This window comes from Phodopus roborovskii, unplaced genomic scaffold (assembly GCF_943737965.1).
Source record: "Phodopus roborovskii unplaced genomic scaffold, PHOROB, whole genome shotgun sequence".
Taxonomy (NCBI): Eukaryota; Metazoa; Chordata; class Mammalia; order Rodentia; family Cricetidae; genus Phodopus; species Phodopus roborovskii.
Window position 1 is genome coordinate 15,819,411 of NW_026125295.1, and position 27,695 is coordinate 15,847,105.

General features: G+C 43.8%; 1 protein-coding gene across 1 annotated transcript in view; it reads left to right on the plus strand.

The window, feature by feature from the left end:
* The window catches only part of LOC127213200 (collagen alpha-4(VI) chain), a 119,903-nt gene that overhangs the window by 68,689 nt on the left and 23,519 nt on the right, over window positions 1-27,695 (plus strand). Inside the window, exons 24-34 of the mRNA XM_051173503.1 lie at window positions 1,276-1,338; window positions 3,399-3,461; window positions 4,166-4,228; window positions 7,159-7,209; window positions 10,854-10,889; window positions 10,990-11,052; window positions 12,773-12,835; window positions 14,615-14,650; window positions 15,584-15,620; window positions 17,752-17,763; window positions 17,849-18,342. Coding sequence (XP_051029460.1) covers window positions 1,276-1,338; window positions 3,399-3,461; window positions 4,166-4,228; window positions 7,159-7,209; window positions 10,854-10,889; window positions 10,990-11,052; window positions 12,773-12,835; window positions 14,615-14,650; window positions 15,584-15,620; window positions 17,752-17,763; window positions 17,849-18,342 — 981 coding nt within the window. The remainder of the gene's footprint in view (window positions 1-1,275; window positions 1,339-3,398; window positions 3,462-4,165; window positions 4,229-7,158; window positions 7,210-10,853; window positions 10,890-10,989; window positions 11,053-12,772; window positions 12,836-14,614; window positions 14,651-15,583; window positions 15,621-17,751; window positions 17,764-17,848; window positions 18,343-27,695) is intronic.

The following is a 27,695-nucleotide window of genomic DNA, read 5'->3' on the forward strand; positions in this document are numbered from 1 at the left end:
CCAAAGTAGAATTTAATTCATTAAAATCGTATTCCATCAGCAAAGTGCTTGCTGGGTGTCTGTTATGCATGGGGCACCCTCCTAGTAGTCCTTGGGGGTGCTTAGACTAGCATGACAAGAGTCTAACCCTTAAGGGCTTCTTCAGTCCAGTGAGGGGTTGTCAACTATGAAGTGACAAGTGGAAACTCAAATTTCCAAGCGGCCCTTTTGGGCCTTTCTTCAAAGAAGAAACCAAACCTACCATTTTCTAGTCCTTCAAACCCTTTCTTTCATGAAGCAAATTATTTCCAAGTTCACTGAAGTAGGAGAACTTTAGACCGACAACCAACTTTACTCCCATAGACTCCTCTCTCCGTCATTAAAAATCCCGAGGGTATCGGAGGATAATTTGAGAAGCTGTCTGCTCACAAAAGAAAAGAGTAATCAAAGTGTAATTAGAGTGTGTTTACTTTATGATGGAAAAATGGCATCAGGAGGAAATAATGAAGAAAGCTGTCGTCCCCCCACCCCCCATTTTGCCTTTGATCAGTGGCTTATTTCAAATTTGCTTTCTCTTCTTTAGAGTCAGATTCTGCCTCTTGAAAGGGCTGCATGCCGTGCTGAGAGTCATAAGAGAGATAATCGATAGGACCCATCCGTCCTTCATTCTCACCTTCCCACTGGGTCGTGATGTGGGGGTGATGGTCTATTTAAATAGGTGATCGTCAATACCTCACCTGGGAGAGTAGAGACCAAGATCAATGCTTCTATTAGGAAAGTATTTCTCAGAAAAACCGGAGAAAAATTAAAGTGTCAAAACCAGTACAATAGACCGAAGGAAAATAAGCAGCTCTTGCCCTCAGTGACAAAGATCGAGCTGCTTTAGAGCAACAGCTATGGCCTGACCTGTGAAAAGAAAAGGTTCGTTTCCAAATGAGAGGGACACCCTCGCCGCTACTCTCAGCCCACTCTGTTGATTTCCAGTTAGTTGGGTGGATGAAGATATGAAAACACTTTTGAACTTCAGTGCTTGGCAGATCCATCTGGAAAGATTGCTAAGAGCATGGATGCCAAAAAACCGATGCCCTCCATTGCAGGTGGAGCAAGTGTGGGGCATTACATGAGCACTTCAGCAAGGAGATACAACCTGGCTCCACCTGGTAGAGAAGAGACAGGGATGGGCCCGGGCACCTTCGTTCAGTCGACGTGGACATCTGAGATGACGACTTTGCACTTCCATGGGATATAAATGGCGCTGTAAAAATTGGTTGAATTTTAATTCTTTTTTTGGAACAGGGACCCAGAGGAAGGCAAGGACCGCCGGGATTTTTTGGCCAAAAAGGGGGTCCGGGTGCGCAGGTAGGTTTGCAAAACTTATAGCTACAGTACAGCTGCTGATTAGCAATGGCTGATTCTTGCCTCCGAGGATTCATTAATCGGGAGAACCACTTGTTCTGGGACCTGTGAGTACCAAAGACTTCCAGGACATGTAGTTTGATGAAGTTGGCATTGGTATCAGTTCTGTACCCCCTTCATTCTGGGCACACAGTGACCAATAAGTTCTGGGTTTGAACCTCGGGTATGTGTATCACAACTCAATGTTTATTCCTAGTGCAAGACCAAATGGTAGTGCTGTACAGGAGGCATTCTTAAATTGTCCATTTCTTATGAGTATAGAAGGACATCCCTGACTGCAAGGTAAGGCCACAGGGCCTGAGGGAGAACCAATGACTTGTTCAGTTAGTAAGTGGTCACATGGGCCTCCAATGTGGGTCTTTCTAATGCTTGTTCTGCTGCCCACCTAATGTCTGTGACTAGTGGAAAGGGCAGAGATACTGAGGCATAGGGTCAAGTGGCTTCCTGAGGGCAGGAGCATTTGCACACAGCTTAGACTCTTGAGAAGGAGGACTTGAGTCAGGTCTGTGGTCCCCATCCACTCAAAATGGCAGCTCTAGGGTAGAAAAAGCCATAGATAGATAGTTCTTTCTTCGGTCTCTCCTTGGGTAACAAAGTCTAGCTTGGCGCTTTTAAAGCTTTTTAAAGCACAGATTATCTATCTATCTATCTATCTATCTATCTATCTATCTATCTAGATATCTATCATCTATTATTACATCTATATATGTATCATCTATCTATTGAGGTAGCGTCTCATTATATAGTTCTTTTTTTTTTTTTAAGATTTATTTATTATATATACAGTGTTCTGTCTGCATGTGTGCCTGCAGACCAGAAGAGGGCACCAGATGTCATTATAGATGGTTATGAACCACCATGCTGTTGCTGGGAATTGAACTCGGGACCTCTGGAAGAGCAGCCAGTGCTCTTAACCGCTGAGCTATCTCTCCAGCCCTCACTATATAGTTCTAACTGGTATGGAACCCACAGATATCTGTCTGTCTCTGCCTCCATAGTACTGTAATTAAAGGTGTATGTCACAAATCTTGGTTAAGCTGTTATTTAAAGAATTTTACTGTGGGGGCTAGAGATATGGCTCAGTGGTTAAGAGCACTGGCTGCTCTTCCAGAGGACTTGGGTTTGAGTCCCAGCACCGCATAGTGGCTCACGGCTGTCTGTGGCTCCAGTTCCAGGGGATCTGATATTCACAAACCAATGTACATAAAGTTAAATTAAAAAAAATCTCATTGTGATATGTGTCATTTGAACATGTTTCTAGTTTGGAATAGGTAAAAGTGGAGGCTTTAGTTTTCCTGATCTTTTGATCAAGTCACCTTTCCCAGATAGTTTATAGATAATTCCTCCAGTTCTCAGTGTTTCATAGATTTGATTCTCACATAGTAGATCGTGCATCTTCTGAGACTTCCCTTGCCTAGAGTTTGACTGCATCTGCTATGCATTTTGCATGTTGGAAGATAACAGAGCTTACATCTTCATGCCAGTGCTCTTGTTCCTTGTGAAGATACAGGCAAATGTTCTGTTCCTGTAAATAACACCACAGAGGTTCAGGGAGATTCAGTGACTCGCTGCCCAGACAGAAAGTGGTCGGATTGGCCTCTGACTTGGGTCTTGAGGTGGATTCATGAGCATATGGACAATTCCAGACCATTTCAGTAATACAAAATGCTCTTGACTCATAATGGGATGATATTCCAACGAAGCCATCCACAGCTGAGAAGGACATGGCCAACCAACACTGTAGTTTAGCAATATAGCCCTGGAGAGTATCAGTCATTGACTCCTGTGGCTTAATGGTGGTGGCTACTACAAGACAGTCTTGTAGGAAAAGGTCAAAACTTCAAAATTTGAAGTATGGGTTTTACTAAATGCATATGATTTTTCCTCCATTATAAAGTAAAAACAAAACAAAAACAAAAACAAAAAATATTATTAGTTAAATGACTGTAAGCCAGGGGCCATTTGTAATAAGAGTCATGATTTTGGTCATGATGTCATTGCAGGGGAATCCTGGGCCTCCTGGGCCAAATGGCTCAAAAGGACAAGCTGGGCCCAGAGGAATGAAGGTGAGTGTCAGAGAACACACTCTTGGGTATGACTTTAGGAGTCCTTTGGCTTTCTTAGGCAAATCTCTTCCTGCCTGGTGACCATTTCCAGCATGTTTCTGATGTTGATGATGCTATTGATTGTCTTGAAGCTGAGAGCGGGATAATGCATACAAAGAAGGAAGTTATATAAACTGATCTATTGGAGAAGTGGTTCACATATATCAGGAGGCAAAAGCGCACTGACAGAGGGACACACGGACTCACTGCAAGCATGCATTCTCACACCCACACCCGGGGAAGCCATAGTAACAAAACCTCTCTAATTTAAGATGTGCGTCTAATGCCGTCCGTGCAAAGACCACTGGAATATTTATAACTGACTTTACATAACATGCACATATAGAAACACACATAATTTTAATATAGCTTCTGCATCTGAGAGGAATCATGCAGATTTGTAAGTAGGGCTTATTTTCCTTAACATAGTGAGTTAAAGTTGCATCCATTTTTCCTGCAGCTACTGTGGTCTTTCTTTACAGCTGTATCCAATTCCACTGTGCATTTGTTTTCCATTTCCAGACAAGTCTTAACAAGCCTGTCAGCTGTATAGTGATGCTAACAGGCCTGAAGAATCTAACAGTCTCTAGTCTCTAAAGAAAATGGCACAAAGATGTGTAAACTCATGAGAGAAAATTAATTTTATCCTTTCCCTCTATTAAAAGGGAGAGTTCGGCCTTTCGGGAGAGAGAGGCCCACGGGGTCAGCGAGGACCAAGAGGGCAGCCTGTAAGTCTAGTTTCTGTCTTGACCTCCTGGTTGAATTCCTTGTATTTTTCTATTTTGGTATATGTCCTAGTTTCACATGAAAAATAAGACCCTTGATGATTTAAACTTGGGGTTACCAATATGACATAATGGCTTGAGCTGTTAGGGATTTAGCCAAAGGTTCATAAGTTCCACACAAATAAAGAATCTAAAAATGTGTTGGGGGTTTCTTTTGCCTTTTCATCATTGAAGAGGGAAGTGTCTGTGAGTCTCTTCTATTTGCTAAGAAAGTTTCTCAAGCATCTGAGTTGTTGGTGACTAATGAGATGCTCAGAGAAACAAACAAAAACATTCTCTCTCTGTGTGTGTAAGATAGACAGATAGAGAACATGAGAACATGTACATGTGCTGTATGTGTGTGTAAGTATGTTCATACTATGACGTGTGTGTGGAAGTCAGCCTTGTGTGGTATTCTCCATTTTTGGCCTTTATAAAAAGATGTACGTTATATGTGTAGTTGCTTTGTCTGTGTACCACATGATTGCCTGGTGCCTGTGGAAGCCAGAAGAGAGTGCTGGATCAGTTGGAACTGGAGTTACAGATGATTGTGAGCCACCATGTGGATGCAGGAGATTGAAGCCAGGTCTGCTCTGGAAGAGCAGCCAGTGTCTTAAGCTCTGAGCCATCTCTCCAGTCCCCAGCCTCGTCTGAGGCTGGATCTCTTTGTTTTTCATTCCTGTGTGAGGCAGCCCAGATAGCCAGTGGGCTCCCCTCACCTCTGGGGGCTCTGGGATTGAAGATGTGTGCTACCACATTTAGCTTTAGCTGAGTTCGAGGGATTCAGACTCAGATATTCTCGATTGTTCAGCAGATCCTTTACCCACAGAGCCATCCCCCCAGCATAGAGACACATCTTTCTAAATATCACAAATAAGACACCATGTTAGAATTGCTAACTTTTCAGAGTGTCAGTTTAATTATCCAGAGCACAGGAGCAGCGTTAGAGACCAACAATCACCAATGGGTTCTTCCTACAGGCAGGGCTCTGCGTTTTTATCTTATTCTCTGATCTGAACACAAGAGCAAATGAATTATTTTATATGACTATTTTCAGCTTACCACTTTCCTGCAGTTTGCTTTATCATAAGAGCAATGCTGTTTTCTGGAAATTTCTCCCAGCAACAGTTAAGAAGGGCCTATAAGGCCCCCCCCCACACTTCAGCATTTGTTGGAAAGGAGAGAAAACTAAAGCAGACCCAGGAAGGATAAATTAAAGTGCGAGGAGAAGGAGCAGAACGGGGCCTCTGTGGACTATGAGGCAAACAGCGCCTGTGTCTGTGCTCCAAAAAGGTAGACAGTGAATTTAATATTTTGTTTGATTTTATTCAACTCTCTTGGTTGAAAACAGCACACAGAGCTTGTGCCTCCTGCTCCCTGCCTCTAACTCTCTGTCTCTTCGTCTCTCTCTCCCCATGACTCTCTCTGAAAGATGGGGAAAGATGCTATTGGAGGTGACATCTTAGGACCGCCTAAGCCTGAGGACTTACAAGAACTCAGGTGAAGACAGACATGGTAGCACACATCTTTAACCCCAGCACTCCCACAGTGGGCAGCTTCCAAACATTCGGCCTTGCTCTCTCCCTGTAGCCGCAGGCATGGATGTGAGTCTTCAGGAGAAAGAAGACAGAGTAACACCCAACAACTGGCACTTTCCTCCCCACAGGGCATTCGGTTTCCCCCCACTTCCCTTACTTGGTCCTCTTTTGTACTTTGAACTTTTCCTAATTAGGCTACAGGAACAGTCTTTAGCTCCTCAGCTTTGCTGTTTGTCCTTCCTGTGGATCTACTTGATGTAGAAACAGTTTCTATTCATTTCCCCCAAAAGGTGCTGCAAGTTTCTGGGTTCGCTCCTTATGATAGATCCTTCTTATCTGTATGAACAGGTGTGATGTGGGATGTCCTCCTGTATAAATGTTTCTCTTATTGGTTGATGAATAAAGCACTTTTGGCCAGTAGAGACAGGAAGATAGGCAGGGCTAGGAGACAAGGAGGATGCTGGGGAGAGAGAGGCAGAGAGGTGCCAGAAAGAGACACCATGTAGACCACAAAGGAATAACAGGTCCAGGCATTCTCCGGGAAGCCAAGACCACGTGGAAATACATATATTAATAGAAATGGATTAATAATTAAGACAGAGCTAGCCAATAAGAAGCCCTAAGCCATAAGCCAATAGTTTTATAATTAATATAGCATCTGCGTGTTTATTTGGGCTGAAGCAGCAGCGGGACCTGGAAATAAAAGAAACTCCAGCCACATAGGTGTTCAGATCAATGCTGTACAGAGCATACGTGTGTGTGTGTGTGTGTGTGTGTGTATGTGCATGTATGTGTGTGTGTGTGTGTGTGTGTGTGTGTGTGTGTGTGTTGAGACAGGGTTTCACTGTGTAGCACAGGCTGGCTCAGACTTTCACTCATTCTTCTTTGCTCCAGCTCCTAAGAACTGGAAATAATATCAACACGTTTATTAGACGGTGTGCATGTTGTGGATCAATCCTTTACACTTGGGAAGATGTGCCACTGGGATTGGCTAGCTTAAAAAAAAAAGCCTAAGTTATTGGCCACACTTTCATAATTAGTAAGAAGTCTCTATATGGTTGAGAGCTGTCAGGTGGGACAGAAAAAGTCACTCAGAGAGCACATCTGTGCAAATTTGCCATATTCTTCCCAACAACCATGTAGATGATAGTGTGTTGGTCTTTTAAGGTTTTGAGTCTTATTTCCTCCAATGTTTAGTTTTACCCTGTGAAGATGTTTCCCATCCTCCACCAAGCCCCACCCTCTTCTCCAGTTTCTTACATTGTTGGCTTATGCAAAGGCTTGGCTCTTGTTATCAGCTACAAGTCTGTCTGTGGGACTCTACAGTTAATTCATCTGTGTCCTTTCTTTTCTTAGGGTCTTCTTGGTCAAGATGGTTACGGTCGTCCGGGAAGAAAAGGCAAGAAGGTGAGGTTTGTGTAAAGAGTGTTTGGATATCCAATCAGTTTTTATTTTACTTTCCTAGGATACAATGATTTTTAAAGATGCGTTTTAGGAATGGCGTTTTTGCTTCCCCTGACCTATCATAGCTTGACAGAGTCCCCTCCCTGAGAGGTAAAAGTCTGATTTAGCTCCTCACTTTTTGAAAAGCCACCCCAGCCTTGTCTTCCAGCTTCACTAAGTATGCCCACTGTGTTCTGCGCTGAAGATACGACCCCTTTCCCAACTCCTTGTCTCTGCAGATGATATAGAATGTCGTTTTAATTCCCCTCCCCTTGGATAACTGTAACTCATTTTCGAGGATGAACTCAAACGTCAACTTATTTTTGAAGGTTTGGATTTCTCCAGACGGAATTTGCTGACCTGTGCTCCGTGTCTTTAAAGTATCAGGTCCCCTCCACCCTGAGATTTGCAGTCCACTCTTCTAGTTTAAACCAATACTGAACTTCACAGATGTTTCCTTTTACCATCCACCAGACACCTTAAGATCAGTGCATCCTCCAACAATAACTTCTCTCATTTCTCCACATTTTATTTATTTTTACATTTTATTCCAACTATCTCTGTCCCTCCAACCCTGTGTGTGTGTGTGTGCATGTGTGTGTGCGTGTGTATGTGTGTGTGTCTGTGTGTATAGCACATATGTATATAAAGGTCAGAGGACAACTGTTTTTGGGCAAAACTTTTCTCTCTTCATCATGTCAATTCTGAGAATTAAGCAAGTGCCTTTAATCATTGAGCCATCTTGTTGACCCCAAGTTGCTTATCTTAGAAAAACATGTCAATGGACAGTTGGAATATTGCCATATGTACCCATCACCTTAATTCATCAATGGAACCCTTAGGGCCAATTATGTTTTATCTTACCCAAAGTCTCACTTACTTTTCCCACGTCATGGAAATTATTTTAAGAACATCCCAGAAAACATATGTTTCATGCACAAACATTTTAGATTGCTTATTTAAAATAGTCTTTATAAGTATAATCAGATACCATTGGCGTTCCTAAGAATTAGCAATTATCCTTAACATCATCCCACATCCCATCAGTCAAAACTGATGTTCTGGACAAAGTTGTCTCCTCTTCTAGCCTTTTCTGTCTCAGGGACAGAACCTGTCCTTCTGACCTCATTCTCTAGTTGCTAGGATAAGAGATTAGAGCCATCTTTGTGAGGATTCTTTCCTTCACACTCTACATTTAATCCAACAAATAAATGCAAGTCTAGCAGCAAAGTATATTTAGCTGAAAGTGTTTGCTTATTTACTTGTGAGGTGTGTGTGTGTGTCTATGTGTGTGCATATGTGTGCATATGCCCATGGAGGTCAGAGGTCAGTCAATCTTGGCTGTTGTTCCTCAGGAGGCATCTTCCTTGTTTATTTGTCCCAGAGCTCATCAGTTAGGCTCAGATGGATGGCCAGAAAGCCTTAGGTGTCTGCCTGTCCCCACCTCCCCCGTGCTGGGACTAAGAGTGTGTGCTGTCACACCTGTCTTTGTTGAGTCACACCGCAGCCGAGCATTTTACCACTTCTCGTTATTATTGCTTTCATCTGGGCTCATCTGGTCTCAACATGGCTTTCTACTTTGATTCCTTCAGAAGTCACCTAAATGGTCTCCCTGCTTCTGCTTCTACCTCTGCCATGTATGGTTAGGCTTCACAAGGCAGCCAGAACCATCTTTTAAAAGATTAGTGAGATCATGGCCACGCTCTTCCCAAAGTCTGCCAGGGCTCCCCATGGCACTGAGAAGAAAAGCCTTTGTTCCCATGACGTGTGAGATTGACACTCCTGGCCCATGTGTGGCCTCTTCAGCTTCCTCTCCTGACCCCTTCTCTCCCCAGTTCCTCTTCAGTGTCCTTTCCCATCTGTCTGGATGCTCCCCCAGATCCCTGCCAAGCTTGCCTCTTCAGTTCATGCTGCTCTTTGCCGACATGATAATTTTGCAAAAAGACTTTGTCTGGCCACTGTCCATGGAAGGGCTCCCACCGCCACCCCTTCACACACCCTCTACACCCACGGGCTCCTATTGATGGGTTCAACCAACTGCAGACTGAGACGCCTGAGAAAAAAATTGCATTGGCACTAAATATGTGCAAACGTGTGTTATTTCCCCTAAGTAATGAAGGTGTTGTGTCAGGCACCAAGGCACCATGGGTCATCTTGAGACTGAAGTCTTTGGGAAGTGTGCATGTATATACTGGGCAGCACCGTATTCCACCAGGGAGTTGACTGTGCTTAGATTTTGGCATCTCTGAAGGATACTGGAATCAACCTGGAGACATCGAGGGACAACTTTAATTTTTTAATAAAATACATAATATTTTTACTTTTTTTGAGAATTCCATATAAGTATACGATATATTTTGATCATATTCACTCCCCACATTTCCCCACTCCAGCTCCTCCCAAATCTCCTGGCAACATTAACCCCTTTTTCTTTCAAGTCTTTTAAATTAGACTTACTAAGTCTAATTATCTCTGCCCATATGGACATGGGAGTGGGAACACCTACTGGAGAATGGTCAACCTATCAGGAACCGTATAAATAAATAAAAACAAACAAACAACAACAAAACGCAAAACTTGACTTTCCTTCTAGCAGTCATCAATTGTGAATAACTCCTCATGTCCCTCACTAGCCATTGCTATAATATCTGTCTGTCTGTCACCTATCTGTCTGTCTGTCTGTCTATCTATCTATCTATCTATCTATCTATCTATCTATCTATCATCTGTCTATCTATCAATCATCTATCTATCTATCTATCATCTGTCTATCAATCATCTATCTCTGTGTGTGTCTGTAAGAGCACAAGTGCTATTATGTGTGTGCGTGTGTATGTAGATGAAAGACAGCTTGGTAGAAATGGTTCTCTTTACTGTCTTGAGTCCCAAGGGTTGACCTCAGGATCAGGCTTGGTGGCAAGTGTTTATCCCCTACTGGACCATTTTACCAGCCCATTTTTAAATTTTTTTTTTTTTTTCTGAGACAGGGTTTCTGTTTGTAGCCCTGGCTGTCCTGGAACTCACTCTGTAGACCAGGCTGGCCTCAAACTCACAAAGATCTTCCTGCCTCTACCTCCCAAGTGCTGGGATTAAAGGCATGCACCACCACTGCCTGGCTCGATTTCTTTGATTTCTTAATCCCTTCTCTGGAATGCTATTCATCTCTGAGATGCTATTTCTTTGCTCACTTGCTTCTTCCAGAATGAAAGTTCTGTGGGGGTGTTGGTTTTGTTTGCTGCCAAAGCCCCAGTGCTTAACGGACCACTTGGCAAACAGTAAGAGTTGAATACCTGTGGGATGGATGGCCATTTTGAAGCATGCCTGAGGCTCTGACAATGCAATCTTACTTCCCAACACTCAGGTGGCTGCCCTCTCTTTGCTTTCTGTTGGCACAAATCTCAAGGGCTTTAAACAGAAGAAAATGCCCAAGAAAGAAATTTCATTAGAGTGTGCATAAAAAGGGTGAAAGTTGTAAAACCTATGTACAAATTGTTGACCTCCAGGAGTGAAATGTGGCCATTTGATGAGTTTCTTCTTTCCTGGCGGAATGTTGAGGAAAAACTTAATTACATGGCACTGACTGTTATCTTGTCTCATTCTGACCCTAGGGTGAACCTGGATTCCCTGGCTATCCTGGTGTGCAAGTAAGAACTGTCTGTTGGCTTGGCCAACTGGTGTACAGTGTCTGTCATGGGTTTGCACACCTTTCTTGGCATTCAGAACTCTGCTTTTGTCTTTGTAAAGGGAGAAGATGGTGACCCAGGCTATGGAGGAGAGAAGGGGGCCAAGGGAGCCCGAGGGAAGAGGGTAAGAACCAGAGGATCATCATCCGTCATCTTCACAGGCATGGGGGGCACTAGCCTATCCCTGCTCAGTCAGTATACACTGCACACCCTCACCCCACCCCTTCTCCTTTACGTTCAGGGTGGAAATGCAGCTTCCGGTAACGATAAATGGTAACAACAGAGCATGCAGGATAGAGTTGCAGCTCTGCAATACCAATTGCTCAAGACAGTATGAGGACACCTCTGCCTTGGTGACTCTAGGGAAAATTTGGAAGGACATTGTCAAGGACAATGCTTTTGACCAAGTGTGAGTTGTCCGGGTCATCCCCAAGCTTCTTAGGGACTAGAGTTCCACGAGTGTGGCTTCTGTTTTGGTGGCTGTTAAATCTACTGTGCTTCCTCGAGTCTCCCATTAGGAAGCCATTCCTTCAGGTTCAGCAGATTAAGTATGGTGTTAAAAATAAAATCTTTTTGTTTTTGAGACGGTCTCATATAGCCCATGCTGGTCTCGAATTTGTTATGTAAGTAAGGCTTGCCTTACACCGCTGATCTTTCTTCCTGTACTTGTCAACGGTGCCATCATGTGAAGATTGGATCTTGAAGAGCCACAGTCAATGTCAACTCATTTTGAAAAGAGTGACTGTGGACATTAGGATCCGGATAGTGTTTAGTTGATAGACGTTAGAAAGCAAGCCTTGGGCCGGGGAGATGGCTCAGGCGGTGTTCTGATTTCTGATAAACACCACAACCAACGGCAACTCGGGAGGGAAAGGGTTCATTTGGCTTACGCGTCCATGCCACAGCCTTTCACTGAGGAAAGTCACAGCCTGTCACTGAGGAAAGTCAGGCAGGAACAGAAGCAGAAGTTGTACAGAGATGCTGCTTAGGGGCTTGCCTGTCATATGCTCAGTCTGCTCCCTCTCTCCCTCCCTCCCTCCCTCCCTTCTCCCTCCTTTCCTTCCTTCCTTCCTTCCTTTCTCCCTTCCTTCCTGTAAGTCCCCACATGTGTACCATGGCACACACATAACCCACCCACAAATACATAAATGTAATTAAAAAATGTTCAAAGTGAAGCCTCTGGGAACAAGGCAGAAACTGTGTTCAGAACAGAAGCGAGGCCAGGCAAAAGAGCGGGTGTCTTCCTGGGACTCAGTGATTGGTGTTTTCTTAAATGACCATTTTTTGAATTTGAACTTAAACCGCAAGCTCATGAAGACAGTCAGGCCCATGCTCACTCGGCTTGCTGCTACTTACGGTTGATCTGATCTGTTGTCTTTCTACTTCCAAATAAAAAAGAAAAAGCAATCATTAATTCCAGGTAGTCAGTGTGCTGTGTTACTTCACACGCCTAGAATATGAACAGTGAGCCCCTTGCGGCCCAGAACTTTTCCTGAGACACAGAGGCCAAGAAAAGGCTGTGATACATTTTCCTTTCCCAATGTCAGGCCCTCAGTTCAGACCTCATGCAGTATGCTTATCACATGCCCTTGAGACTTGACTGAAGGGCAAGTCATCTTTTAAGGCTCCAAATGGAAATGTATTTGTCTGTGTATCACCCATGGAGAAGCTGGGGTTAGATAGGTGGGCTTGAAGGGGGTTGTCTGGTCCCTATAAAGCCTCCCTGTCTCTCCATGGCTACATCGTTCATAGACACTCACTGGTCATAGGTATGAGGTACTTCAGTATTTCGGGAGGGTCTTGTAGTCAACATGGAATCTTATTCCTTTGGTTTTCACTTTTAGGGTAATTCTGGTTTTCCTGGGTTTGCTGGAACTCCAGGCGTTCAAGGCCCACCAGGAAAAATGGTAACAAGTATTCTTCTTCTTCTTCTTCTTCTTCTTCTTCTTCTTCTTCTTCTTCTTCTTCTTCTTCTTCTTCTTCTTCTTCTTCTTCTCCTTCTTTTGTTTTCAATCTTGTGCCAAGATGAGTAAGAGTTTGATAAGAGGCCTCACTGAAGAAACAAACACCTGGGACATTCAGCAGGATCAAGTGCACAGGCGAATTCCTCAGAGAATACTAACCTCAAGCCTATACAGAGTATTCCATGTGTAGTTTTTCTTTGAATATATAGTTGATCTCAGAGTGGCTAGAGCTTTCTGGATCTTCCTAAATAATAAGCCAATACATAAAACTTACAGGAGAATGTGCCTACCAATGCAAACATGACAACCAACACATAAAACCAGAAGGAAATCCCAATGAACTATTGAACTATTCCAATCATGCCATGCATTCTCTCTCTCTCTCTCTCTCTCTCTCTCTCTCTCTCTCTCTCTCTCTCTCTCTCTCTCTTTTTAAGACAGGGTTTTTCTGTGTAGCCCTAACTAACTGTCCTGGCCTTGAACTCGAAGAGATCCTTCTGCCTCTGCCTTCTGAGTACTGGTATTAAAGGTGTATGCCACTACCATCCAACCCAACCATACCATTTTAACTGAACTGATAATGTTGCAAGACTAGAAGAATTTTTAGAATCCCCTGGGACATGGAAAGATGCTGAGATTCTTCCCTATGCCCTGTTTTAGAGACTGGGTAATACAGTTTGCTTCTTGCTTGCCGTGAGAAAACACGGACCAGAAGCAGCTGTGGGAGGGATGGGTTTATTTGGCTTACAGGTTACAGATTATCATTGAGGGAAATCAAAGCAGGGGCTCAAGGCGGGAAGGAGCTTGGTGGCTGAGACTGAAGCAGAGAGCAGAGAGGACTCTACTGGGATGGTGGTCCATCTATTTAGGGGTGGTACTACCCACAGTTGGCTGGGACCTTCTGTATCACTTGGCAATCAAGAAAATGCTTTGTAGGCATATCCATAGGCCAATCTGAGACAATTCTTCAGTTGGGATTCATTCTTCCAAGGTATGTCTAGGTTTGTATCAAGCTGACAAAAACTAACCAGTGCACGGGGCTGCCGTTCTATGAGGGATAGGGTATTCATCAGCCAGGGTGGGGGAGGGGCGCATGCTGGGCCCACTGGAGCTCAGGATTTATACTGGAGAAGAGCAACAAAGTCAGAAAACCAAACATCACAGAGGTGGTTCTTGGCCTTTTGATGGTGAAGTGCGGATTGAGTGGGGTTTCAGAACAGCAACCTGCCCAAGGCTACAAGTTACCCCTTGTAGAGTCTGAACAAACACAAAGCCTCTACGCTCCCAGAAGGGCTGGAGCCAGACAGCTAAAATTGGAAGGGTCAGGGAGGGTTCCTCTACTATGAAGGCAGAGACAGGGTGGGGATAAGAGCAGAAACAGGAGAGATACCAGGATGTACTTTGGAAGAGCTTGTGGTAGGACCTGGGATCTTAAATGACCATTTTTTTTCAAATTTGAACTTAAACTATGGGTTGGTCTAAAAAGTTCCTGGTCTTCCAAAGAGCCATGTCCTGTCTGTCTGGGCTTGCTGGGGTCTGAGGTCTGGGATGTACTGCTCAGGTCCTCTGTCCTCCTTACTGGACTGGGCAGAACTCCAGAGCCAGAAAAGAAGGGCAGTGTCTGTGCTGTGGTGAACACTCATTATCTCTAGTTGGTTATTGAGAAGGAAATATTGCTAATTAGAATGCTGCATTTTGAACCTCATTTCTATTTTTTTCCAGGGCATCAAGGGCCCAAAAGGTTTGGTGGATAAGACGGTAGGTGAAGACTCCTAATTCAAAAATTCATTCATTGCAGAACCTAAATCTTTCTGTATCCTCAAAGTGAGATTTGTTGATCTTAAAACCCCTTCATTTTAATACATTCTGTTAATACTGTTAAGTGTACAGAGTTTTCCCAGAAATGCCACTATAAACACCGTAGAATAATATTTTAAACACTAAGTGACACAAAAGAAAACATTTGGAAGCCACCACTTCCTGCAGTATGCTCTTTTATAAAGCTAAAAACACTGCCTATAAACTATGCATTTTTAATAAAGCAATTCACAGAATAGTATAGTCTTTTGTGTCTTCTGGGACGCTTTAAAAACAATCTCAGAAATTATGGCGAGTGCTTCTCTTCCAAGTATACACAGACTGTTATGTTAGGTAGGGACTGGAGGATGTAGAAACATCTGACGAACAGGAAGTGATGGGGTCTGAGGTTGAGGGAAGAACAGAACACAGAGGAAGGGATAAACGGAGAGAGGTAGAGTTATAGGGGTGGGGGACATAAGGGACACTTGCCTTGGCAGTCCTTCTAAAGCAGTGTTCTAGCAAATGCTACTTTAAAAATGCATACATCAGCAGCAGTCCCCAGCTTTCTTCTCTGCTGAGATTCCTGGACGCCAACTTCAAAACCAGACTTGATCCCATTGATTTGTGAGGCAAATTACGAAGTAAAAAGTTATTCCTTACCTACCTATCTCAATACACTATTAAAATCCTTTAAGCGTTTTAAATAAGCTACTGGATCTGGAAATAAAATTGTTAGGTATCTCCTCTTAACAATTTTGTGGTTTTCTTTTACACATTTAGATGTTTCAGATAGGTACTGGTAACGTGCACATGGCATTTCAAATCACGGCAGTGAAATCTGCTTCACATTAAATGCTTATTTCCTCCCTGTCTTTCTCCATCTCTCTGCAGCCTTGTGAAATTGTTGATTTCATACAAGAAAACTGCCGTAAGTTGCTTGGGAGACACTCAGATGGAGTCTGGTGTGGTTGGGGATGGGGGAATCAAGGACTAAGACCATAAGTCAGTGGTGTGGATGGGGGCAACAAGGACTAAGGGTGTGGACTAAGGGGATCAAGGACTAAGGTTTTGACTGAGGGTTGGGGAGTGACTATAAGATCCTAAAAAGATCTTATAAATTGACAGATTAGGTCTAATCTCCCTTTGAGTATGTCACCTTTTCCTAAATGGGCTCCAAAATAAAGTATTTGAAAGGCATACTATCTCAGTAATGAAGAAAAACTCCATCTTATGATGCTGGGTCCCCCAAAATATAACCACACTCACACAGCTGCATCCTCATGAAGCAGAGAAGGGTACTGTTCTTTTTATTTCAACAAGCAGGATCCATGGCGGTTTTCTTGGAAAGAAACATGGCCCATTTGGTTGCCATTTCTGTTGCAGAAATGGAACTATGAACCAGTAGGTTTTAGGTACTGCTTTGTCATATAACTGGTTGACATCTATGCACTCTCTTTAAAAAACATCATGGACACTTGTATCTACAGAGAGCACACTCCTCCCCTTACTGGTGATAGGGAGAGCAGTTTGTGTGGAAGTTTGGGTTTTATCCAAAACCGCCTGCCTTCTTGTTCAACCTCGTGGCTTCTGCCCACTCTCAGCTGCGGTTCAAGGAGATTCCAGGATCCATTTTCACGGGAGTCACACAGAGTAATGCTATCACCTTGGACAGAAAGGAAGAACTGGCTGTACAGTTAAAACTCCTTTTCATTGATCTCCACAGGCTCAAAAGTGAATAGAAAAGCCAGAACAAAATATTTGAGATAGACAGAAGCAACAGACTCAAGTAGAGGGTTCAGTGTGCTTGCTACCATATCAAGATAAAAGCTGCTGCTGCACAATCATTTTATCTGTAAACAAACATTTTTGGACACTGTAATTGGACAAATAGGCACAGATATTTGGATGTGAATGATTTTCTTGAGAGACACTGGCTGAAGAAATCAAGAGACATCTACATAGTAGAATATATGAGTGTGGAACATGATTTAGACTCAAATATACTTTAAGCTCCAAGTTTTATCAAATAAGATGAAACATATTTTCATGTATGGATACACAGTGAATTGAGGACAATTGTAATTTTATAAGTGTATGTTGCTCATATATATATATATGTATATATATATGCACATATGTACACATATACTTTTACACACGACATACATATACATTATATATGATTTATATTTCATGACTATGTATATATGAGATACATGTAAAATACAGCTTTAGAATAGATTAGTGTTTTAGTTGGATTTAATTTTAGTTGAATGTAACCAAAATCCTCATAACAATGAGGAAATGTGTCTCTCAAGTCAAAGCTTGGACATTAGTCTGGGTTGATATGGAATCCTAGGGGTGGGGTGTGTTCCAGGACAGAATTTCCTTGTATTTTCCTCTTCCTCTTCCTCTCCTCATCCTCCACTTCTTCTTTTATACACACACACACACACACACACACACAGAGAGACAGAGAGTGTGTGTGTGTGGTGGATGCGGTATTTCCCACATTGTCTCATGCTTTGAGCAGTTAATAAGCTTCAGTCATTGTATCTGTGTCTTAGCCAGCCTGGAAGGGAAGAGAAAGCAGAGGCACAGGGCGAAGGGCGCCATTGCTTCTTTCTTTTAACCTAGCAAGTAATTAGGGTGTAAAGATGCATTTGCAAAGTCTTACTATTTTCCTTTTCCCATTCTCCAGAATGTACTAAGACAGCTAGCTCGGTGTAAGTGTGGCCTGGGTTTCAGGCAGCCATGCACCCAGGTGGAAACTGGTGCCCTATTATAATGGGGAAAAAATTAAGAGAGTGGATACTAGGAAATTTGTACGGCTCTTGCCGTACTGGGGAGGGGGTGTCTAGAAGGCCATTTGAATTTCTCAGAAGAGAGGGTTTGTCAAAGGGGACAAACCAGAACTTGAGAGGCCGAGGCAGGAGGATTTTTAAGTCCAAGGTCAGCTTGAGTGACACAGGAAAACTGTCAAACCAAAGGAGTGCATTTTATATTGAAGTATAAGCTGCCCGTGCTCACTAACAGTGCCGCCTTTTTTTCCCTTCCAGCTTGCTCAAAAGGTAAATAATGCTCATTGTTTAGATAAACCCTCACCCATCTAGAGGCAGCACAGGTGTCTCAAGTTCTATGTATCCCTGTGCCAAGGTATTTCCAGATGCCCAGCGTTCCCAACAGAAGTGGTCTTTGCCTTGGACACGTCCAATGATGTCTCCCAGTTGGACTTTGAGAGGATGAGAAACATTTTGTTATCTCTGTTGATGAAGATGGAAATGAGTGAGAGCAACTGCCCCATTGGTGCCCGAGTGGCCATTGCTTCCTATAACACAAGGACAGATTATCTAGTGCGCTTCTCAGACCACCGAGGAAAAGCTGCTCTACTACAGGCTGTCAGGAAAATCCCCCTTAAGCAGTCATCTGGGTCCCGGAACCTTGGGGCCGCCATGAGATTTGTGGCAAGACATGTGTTCAAACGTGTGCGCTCAGGCCTTCTGGTGAGGAAGGTGGCCGTGTTCTTCCAGGCGGGTAGGAACTACGACACAGCCTCTGTCAACACAGCCTTGCTGGAGCTCCAAGCAGCGGACATTGTCACAGCAGTTGTGACCTTCAGAGAGGAGCATAACTTCCCAGACAGCCTGCTGGTACGGAGGACGGGGGAGGGCGGATGGGAAGAGGTACTGTTGTAGCGTGAGTGATGAGTGTGATCCAGAGTTCTCAGCCGTTGCTGACTATGGGAGAGGTGAGGTGTCTCAGAACGGGCACTGTTGACAGAGCTACTGTAAGAGAGGAACTGGCTCTTCCGGAGCACACATTCTGTGCTGAGGGCCTCACGGATGTTGTCTTATGTAATATCCCCAAAGCGCTATTAGTTAGGCCTTGTTGGTTTTCTCTGCTTCAAGCATGAAAAAGCAGACTTAGGGAGGGTAAGCATATTCCTGAAGGTGAAGAAACGAGTTAGTGGCATGTGTTAATAGCACTGAACTAAATCACCAGAGACTGGAGACTGACTCTCTTCCTCCTTCCTTCTACTGGTATATGACCTTATGTATCTATTTACCAGCATAGAAAAATGCAGTGCTTTTAAAGCACACACGTGAATAGATTTTGTGTGTTTGTGCACGTGCACACATATACATGCATGTGCACAGAGGCATGTATGTGAAGGTCAGAGCTTAGCCTTGGCTCCCATTCCTCAGGGACTGTTTACCGTGTGTTTTGAGACAGGGTGTGTTTCCCTGTCCTGGAGCTTGTGAAGCAGGCTAGGCTGGCTGGCCGACAGCTCCATTCCCGCCTGTCTCCATCTCCCCAGAGCTAGGATTGTAGGTTTGTGCCTTCACATCAGGCTTTTTTGGGGTCTGAACCCAGCTCTTCATGCTTGTGTGACCTTGTTGACTGAGCCTGTCCATCAGCCCAGACAGATTCCTGTGTATTTTACTCTTCTGTGACCAGAGTGTGATTTAAGGCTCAGAACACCCTTGGCATTCATAAATTCTCTTTTTGTTCCTTAACCAAGCCACATAGCCCAGCACAACTACTCCCCTGACTTTGATTACAAGTTACCTGTATCTGACTTCTCCCAGTCAACATGTCTGACCTTGGTCATCCATGCTGTGTGTGTGTACATGGCTCCTTGTTATTTCGGTGTGGCATTTCAATATGTGTAGAAACCAGGAGTTATTCACATGTCTAGTCTCTAAAGTTTACTCTTCTAACTAAAACCCGTGCACTCCGTGCTCACAGCATGTCTGAGACAATTTATCAAAGCAAAGGTCGATTTTCTTCCACTGAGTGTGAATGCTAGATTTAGCCACGTGACATTGCCAACATTTGACCACTTCTGACCTGGAAAAATAGAAATGTCATACGGTTCTACTTAATAATTAATGGACTCAGCTGTGCCAGACCACCTCATCTTCTCTTGAGATAGATTTGTGCAGCGGAAGTGCTAGGTGAGAAATGTGGTTGACACACAGTGCATGCCACTAAGCATCAATGGATAAGCTTATGACAGCTTGCAAACTGCCGGGAGGATGGGCAGCCATCTCGGGTTGAAAAACAGAAAATGAAGAGAGCTTGCGATGCATGCTGTTCTTGCTTAGCAGGATGTCTGGACAGGGTGGCTGGAGGTGGAAGTCTGCCCTGACGTTTAGAGAGTGACACCGTGGCGTAACCACGTCTTCCTGAATGCACCCCAGTGCTGCTCTCTGCTGGGCTGCTGGACAGTCAGTGTTGGCTTCTGATTTGTAGGTACATCCGCATTCATAGCCTGCTTGCCTTCTTTGTCTCGGTTCAGAGGGAAGGGATGCAATGGTATGTGGAGACACTACCGGTTGGAATACATGCGGCACTCTGTGCTATCATTCTTAGCTGCTCTCCTCGCCATTGTGTGGGCATGTTCTTGCCCCAGGGTTCTGGGAGATAGCTTGGCATCTTGAAAACATAACGGTTTAGAAAAGATGTTATAAATGATGCTTGTCAGCTCAGATGTAACAAATGACCTCGCTGCTGGTGACACTGGCAAGGAGAGAAACTGTCAAAATGACAGACCCATCTTCAGGGCCTCTCAGAAAACCCTTGTTTTTCTCTAGTAGGCTCTCTTCTGCTGTCCCCTACGCTTGCTTACATGAGGGTGATATAGTGAGGACTGGTTTTATTGTGTGGTTTATCTTCTGGATTCATTGCCTAAAGGCTCTCTCACTCTGTGTGAGGCCTCTGTCTTTCAACTCCATGTTATTATAATTTTAGAACAGCCCCCACATACTTCTTCTGTAGCTCAAATTGATCGGATTGTACAAACAGAAATCCTAACTTCTCAGTTCATTTAAATGCACTTCGAGACTGCCACACCTATTGAAAAGGTTTTTTTTTTTTATGCCATCCATGGAATTGTTTCAGCCCTAAATAAAACAGCATTATCACATTTGGGCTCCTGGTGTCTAATCCCATCATTAAGAACCGTCTTGTGCCTGACAACATAAGCCTTCATTAGATAATTTTGTTTTTAAGCGAAGAAGCAGAGCATTAGCGGGGAAATGCAGCTTGCATGCCAGGTTTCAGATTCCATTTTTCTTTCTAAAAAGCCTCACACAGATTCCCTTGCAACAACGCCTAGGAAAATAGCTCATGTTTATTGATCCAGCCACCATTCTAAGCGTTTATTGATTCACTTACCCTTCAGCACCCAATGAGACAGGCAGTGTGATGAGCCTATTCGTCAGACAACAATACCAAGACCCAGAGCAGTTCGAGTGTTCAAGGTCTGGAGCTCTTATGAGCTCTGAGGCTTTGAATTCAGAAGTGAAAACCAACAAAGCCAACTTACAGACCTTCCAAGTTCTGAGTCTTTCCTCTCTTTCAGTGCATTTTACCTCTGTAGTAGTATTAGGAGATATGTCTACAGACTGGTCCCTCTTCCACTCATCAACAAATCCAAAGAATGGAAGGCTGGCTCTCATAGAAATCCCCTCCCTTCATGCAACATGAGCTTTAAAAGATGAAGAAACTGGTGTGTGTGTGTGTGTGTGTGTGTGCGCGTGCGCGCGTGCATGATGTTTAAATTTTGATGTAACTTTGGAATTTATGAAAGTTGCTTTAAGAAACATTCTCTGTGTGTATGTGTTCAAATGTGTGTGGGGTGTGGAGGTCAGCTGTCAGTCTTGGTTGTAGTTCCTTGGGAACTCTCTACCTTGCTTTTTCAGATGTGGCATCTCACTGGAAACTATTGCTCTTCTATTAGGTGAGGCTGGCTGACTCCAGAGCCTGGGGGAGCCACATGTCTTGTTCTTTCTAGCCCCAAGACTCAAACTCACACTCACACCACCATGGCCTGCCTTTTACATGGATGCTGGGGATCAAACACCCTCAAGCTTGTGTGGCAAGTATTTTATCAATTGAGCTATGTCCCTAGCTCAAGATATTATTATTATTTTTTTAAAGAAAGAATGACCTGCTGATGACACCTGGGGCTGGCATGTTCCCCATTAACTTTGCAATGTCCTGTGGCAACTTAGGAAAAAAATTAGACTTCAAACCATGGTTTTGTCCCTTAAATTACTGAACCCACTTGAGAAACAGGAGATTGCTATGCAATGAAGGTTGGATTAAGTTTGATTTGTTGGTGGGTAAGAGAAGGCTCATGCCCAAAAGGACTGTCAACCCCCAAGAGAGGCAGGAAAGGGTTTATAAAGCTAAACCCCACAATCACACCACACCAGGGCCAGGCCAGATTACAGGTTTCCAAAGTTTCAGTTCAGTGGATTAAAACAATTTATTTTATGTTGTAAAGTGATAGATCTCCTTCTGCTGTGGGCGATGCTGCCTGAGAATGTTCTGCTTGGTAAGATATGGTTAGTTGGGGTAAGGTGGGGGCTGGGAGCAGTTGGGTGAAGCATGAATGAGATGGAGTTATCTAAAACTAGGATACAATGGAGTCACTTGGGGCAGTTCAAAATGACTAGACTGTGTTTTTTTGATTTATAGGATTATTGTGGAAATTATAAGATTTATCACTTGCTAGGACATCTGCTACCCTCTGTGTGATAGTCAGCATGGGATATTTATACCTTGTGGCCCAATAACTGCCATTGAACAAGCAGCAGCATCGTTGTAGGTACCACACTGCACCGGCCACACTTTATCATCCTAACCTCTTAGGACTCAAACTGTAGTCTGGGGACCAGCAACAAAGACATCATCAGGCAGAACAGAATGCTGAACTTCAAGCCTTGATTGATTTGACCGAACTGAAGGTGCATTTATATGTCAAGATTCTTGGACACTTTGTGTGGATGTCAAGGTTTGAGGAGTGTTCTCATTTCATTTCTGCTATTGTGATAAACTATGTGACAAGAAGCAACTTAAGGCAGAAGGGGGCTTCTTGCAGCTTATAATTCCAGGGTATAGGCCATCTTTGTGAGGAGGTAGAGGCAGGAACTTCAATCAGCTAGTCATATCACCCCATAGCCAAGAGCAGGCACATGTACTAACATGCCTGCATGCTTGTGTTCCATTTCTCTACTCTGACACATTTCAGGGCCCGCTGAGTAGGGAATGGTGCCGCTCATGCCCACAGTGGGCTGGATCTTAACACATCAATGAACTTAAGATACTCCTCCACAGACTTGCCTGCAGACAGACTCAAAGCAGACAGTTCTCCACTGAGATTCTCTTCCCAGGTGACTATAGGGTGTGTAAGGTTGTCAGTTAAATCTAACCTCACAACTATCCTGCCTGTTAACAATGATAACCTACACGTCCCAGGTGAACTGAGCAAAGGGAAGAGGGAGAACCGATTTGTTCTAAGCCACATAGTCCAGGCATTTGCATCCAGACATGGCATGTTTCCAAGTCCCTCTTTCTCGCTGTACACTCTTAACCCAGTTCTGACCTCCAGTGTTTCTGGGAAGTACAGGGAGCGTGGTTTGTTTGGTTGACTTTAGTGGCATTTTAGAGGAGCTGAAATTCTACTCAAGCTCCTTGGCCAGCCACAGGTTAGGTGGTGACTTTGTACTTTGTCCCTTCCTCTGTCCTCCTACCTCCTCCCCCACCCCACATAGTTTCTTTTTGTTCTCTTAGCCATCACCCTAACTTGGTGCCAGATAGTTTGTCAGCTCTCCAGGGTCTCATTAGCCCTGACTGCCTCCAAGGTAAACCTTCCTCCCTAGCACTTGCTTCCTCCCTCCCTCTCTGCTCCCCCAGCTCAGTTCCAGGGATGGACGTCCTGTCTTGGCCTCTGGCAGCTGAGTATAACAGCTGAACCCTCAAGTTCAGGACAGGGAGTCTCTCCAAGACAAGAGTTCATGGGAAGTTCTTTAGTATGGGGGTAGGGTGGGGTAAGGATTGAGCATATCGAGCATTGCTGTGGTATCATTTGTCCTACTAATCAGAAAAGGATGTCGATGTGAACCCATGGGGGTGTGTGTTCTCTCCCTGTCTCTACTGTACCGCTGAGGCAGGATAGAAAGACAAGAAAGTGAGCATCAGGAGACTTCAGTATCACTGATCCACCTGAATGTGCCTACAGAAATGATGCGTGTTTTTCTAAAACAAGACATCCCAAACGGGAACATCAAAATGGACAAATAAACTCTGAGTTCACTCTTTTAGCATTTCTCTCTTATTCCTAAATCTTCTTACGTGTATGTGTGTGTGTGTGTGTGTGTGTGTGTGTGTGTGTGTGTGTGTATGGTATATGCCCATATGGGTGAGAGCTCACATGAGTCAGGAGAAGACAATGGGTGTTTTGTTTACCATTCTCTTCCTTATTCCTTTGAGAGACAGGATCTCTCATTGAACCTGGAAGTGACCACCAGCCAGCAAGCTTGAGATTCTCTTATCTCTGCCCTATCACAACACTCAGGTTACAGGAGTGTGTGTGTGTGTGTGTGTGTGTGTGTGTGTGTGTGTGTGGCTTCCCTGAGCTTTTTACATTCTTGTTGGGGAGTTGAACTCAGGTCCCCATGCTTGCACAAAAGTGCTCTTACCTATTGAGCTATCTTCATGTGCATGTGTGTGGGTGCACACGTACATGCAAGTTCACATGTATGAGGGTGACCTGTGGAGGTCAGAGGACAACCTTGGCTTTTCATTCACCTTTTCTTGTGAGATAGGGTCTCTAATTGACTGGGGACTTGTCAAGTAGCCTAGTCCAGCTGTCCATTGAGCCCCAGGGATCTACTTGTCTCTGCCACCCAAGTGCTGGGATGGTAATTGTATATCACTCTGCACAGGTTTTTTTTTTCCCCCCTGTGGGACTCTGTCCTCATGCTTACAGGGCAAACACTTAATGACTGTGCTGTCTTCCAGGCCACAAATGAAATGTCTCCAAGATTAAAAAAAAATACACCAGCTTGAGTAGATTTTAAATTTTACTTAAATTTTAAGCTTTGCTTAATGTTTACACTTAGCCTTAGTCACAAGTCTGAGAAAGGATCATTTGGATTAATCTTTGATTCTTGTTGTAAACTATATCCTTGGAGGAATGTAGACAGTTCTCTACAGAATGAAATCACCAAGCCCTCCCTCTCTCTCTTAAAAAGCCCACATCCACGCCTTGGGACTATATCTATCCCTTTCCTTTAAGATTCTGTCTAAATACTTAATCAGCCACCAACTTTGCCTCATTCTAGCTTGTTCTGAAATTCTTTTCTGTGGCACAGTCAAGAATCCCACTTAACTGGGGTGGAGGTTCCCGAGGGAACCATTGACCGTTGTGCTGTGACTTCCACTGCTGCAAATACCACTGGGCATGTAGAAGTAAAGTTGGTTGAAAGAGTGTCAATGCTGCAGATTCCAGTGAAAGCTGCATTTTGCTTTGTGTTTAAGATCTTCTAGTTTTGATTCTCTCCTCCGACGTGGAGGATGCAGTCCTCGTTAGGAATCAATGGGTCAGTGTACTCTGTTCACATTTCCTCTCTGCTTGAGTTTTCTCAGGGAATCTTTCTTCTCACTGACAATGACTTTGCTGACAAGCTCAAAGTCAAAACCATGGAATACTATTAATAAAACCCCACACAGATGCATCTATCCTGAATCAGTACCAATGTTAAGTGGAATTTAAAAATTATTGTTTCTAAGAAAAGTTAAAAGTGAAACTTGTGTCTCTGGTCCAATTCAGTTGAATTTGACCACTTTCCAATGAGTTGACTGAAACACGGAAGAGTTATGGGCTCTGAGATGCTCAGAGCCGAAGAGCTCATATATTGTCTTGACAGTGACCTGGGACCAGACCGTGCTGGCACAAAATAACCCAATGGCATTAACTTTCACCCTAAAACTGTGTTCCCAAGAAAACCAAAGGCAGATGCCTCTGTCTGGCCACATAGCCACATCTGGCAGATCAAGGACTACAACCAAAATTCCTGACATCTGGTCTGCTGGCCTAGAACTTTCCACTTGAGCGGTCTCTAAGATAGAAGAACATGAATTTGTACAGATGTAGATGAATATTTACATTTGTCTGAAGTATTTCATTACCTTAAATCTTCACTTAAAACTTGCATTTTATAGCTTCAGTCATACTTCCTGTGGTTTAAAATGGTTGTCTATCCACACAGCCATCTCCTTGGGTAAAGCTCTTGGGTTGTTCCAGCTTTTTAAATCTCTCCTGGTTCATTGCCATGGATCCTGATCCCAGAAGCCTCTCAATTTCCTTCTGTGATTTCCAGTAAAATAATGACGTGTCATGTTCCTGTCTTCATTATTTTAATCTGGAGTGATTAATATGGGTCTATTTGGCTAGTCCATGCTCAGATCTGATGGCCATTTGGAGATCTGCACGATGAATGCCGCAGCCTCTATTCAAGAAGACTCGGTGTTAGTGTCAGGGAGCCTCGTGGCTCAGATGTGCTCAACAGCTGCACTCTGGAGGTGGCATTATCTAATACATAGGAAACAGGGCAGAGTTCAGATAAGTATAACCACTGTCCAGCTCTGGGCCTTTGTGCTCATCATCCTTCCTGCTAGAAGACCACCACCACCGCTTTGCCCGTTAAATCTCTTTCCTTACTCTCTCACACATGTCACATGGTATTGCCCCTCATCTACCCCTTCCCTTGAAATGTCCCTCATCTTCCCATGTTCCTAAAACATATCACTGGAGCCTGTTCTTTCTGGAAGATTCTTTGTCTTTTTTTTCTACAAGAGAAGGCTTGGCCATGCAACCATTCTGTCTTCTACATGCCTGTGAGGACTTTTGGTAGTAGCTACTGATCAGCCTGGGTACAACTTAATGTTGCTTTTGCCCCATAAAGAATGAGAGAGGAGGAAGTTTTTGTTTGTTTGTTTGTTTGCTTGCTTGCTTTTGTGTTTGTTTTTCTTTTTGCCTTCTTAGATTCCTGCTTTTGCTTTGGTGTGTGTATTACATTAATATAAATATAAATTCTTTCTGTTTCTTTCCTCATTAAGATGTTTCCTTGAAGAGAGCTTGTTTTGAAAGGCAGTGCTGAAGGTCTGCTAGAGCATCAAGTAGAAAGATGAAGGAACTCTGTAAATAATCTGTGGTGCAGAAAGTTCTTTTCCAGAGTAACTCTCGACTGTCTATCTTCTTGAGAGCTAGCACAACATCTTCATGGCCTGGGCATTCTACAACCTAGAGGAAGGCTTGTTTCTGTTTATATCCATGAAGTGAGAGGAGCAGCCCCTTAGTGGGCTCCATCTAACATGCTTTGACAGAGAGTGGATACCAAGATGGACATGGTTAGCTTGGACACCTGCAGCTTTGCATATATCACCTCAGCTCCTGGGAGGAAGGCTTGGAGAGCATCTCTAGCTTTCCTTGTGAGGTGGAAGTCTCAGGAACAGTATTAGTCAGGGCTGGCTAACTGTGGGACCATTCATGCCCACCTGAATGCCATGATGTTTCTGCTGAGTGCATGCAGCCCTTATGGAAGAGCAAGGGGCGAGGCATGTTCTACTGCATGCAGCCACATCAGAACCTGCGCTTTCTGTCAGTGGCTTCATTATACTTTAAGGCATCAAACCCATTTCTTCTCCATCCTTTAAATCTATCTGGCAAATGAAGGAGAGGGAGCAGGGAAGTACAATGCATGCACTAGAGTGACACAGATCACTTTTACCTGCATCCCATTAGCCAAACCCCAGTCATATTTAGCAACCCATTGCAAAGGAGTCTGGGAAATGTAGTCTGACTGTGCCTCTAGGAAGGAGGCATAGGATTATCGATCTGCTTTCAAGGTGTTTCAGGGACATTGTTGGGTTTATTGTTATTATTCACATTTATTTATTTATGTATTTGAGACAGGGTTTCCCTGAGTAACAGCCCTGGCTGTCCTGGTACATTTTATTTTTAACCCTTGTTGTTGGTTAGTAAACTAATCATGATGAGAGGGGTACATGAAAGAGATAAACAGATTTTCCCATCTCTTCAAAGCCTTCCTCATTCTCCTCCATTCTTACTTTCTAGTTGTTCTATGCCACAGCCCTGAACACACAGAATATTTTACAGGTGCTTCCTCAGTCTCTTTGGATGTTACAG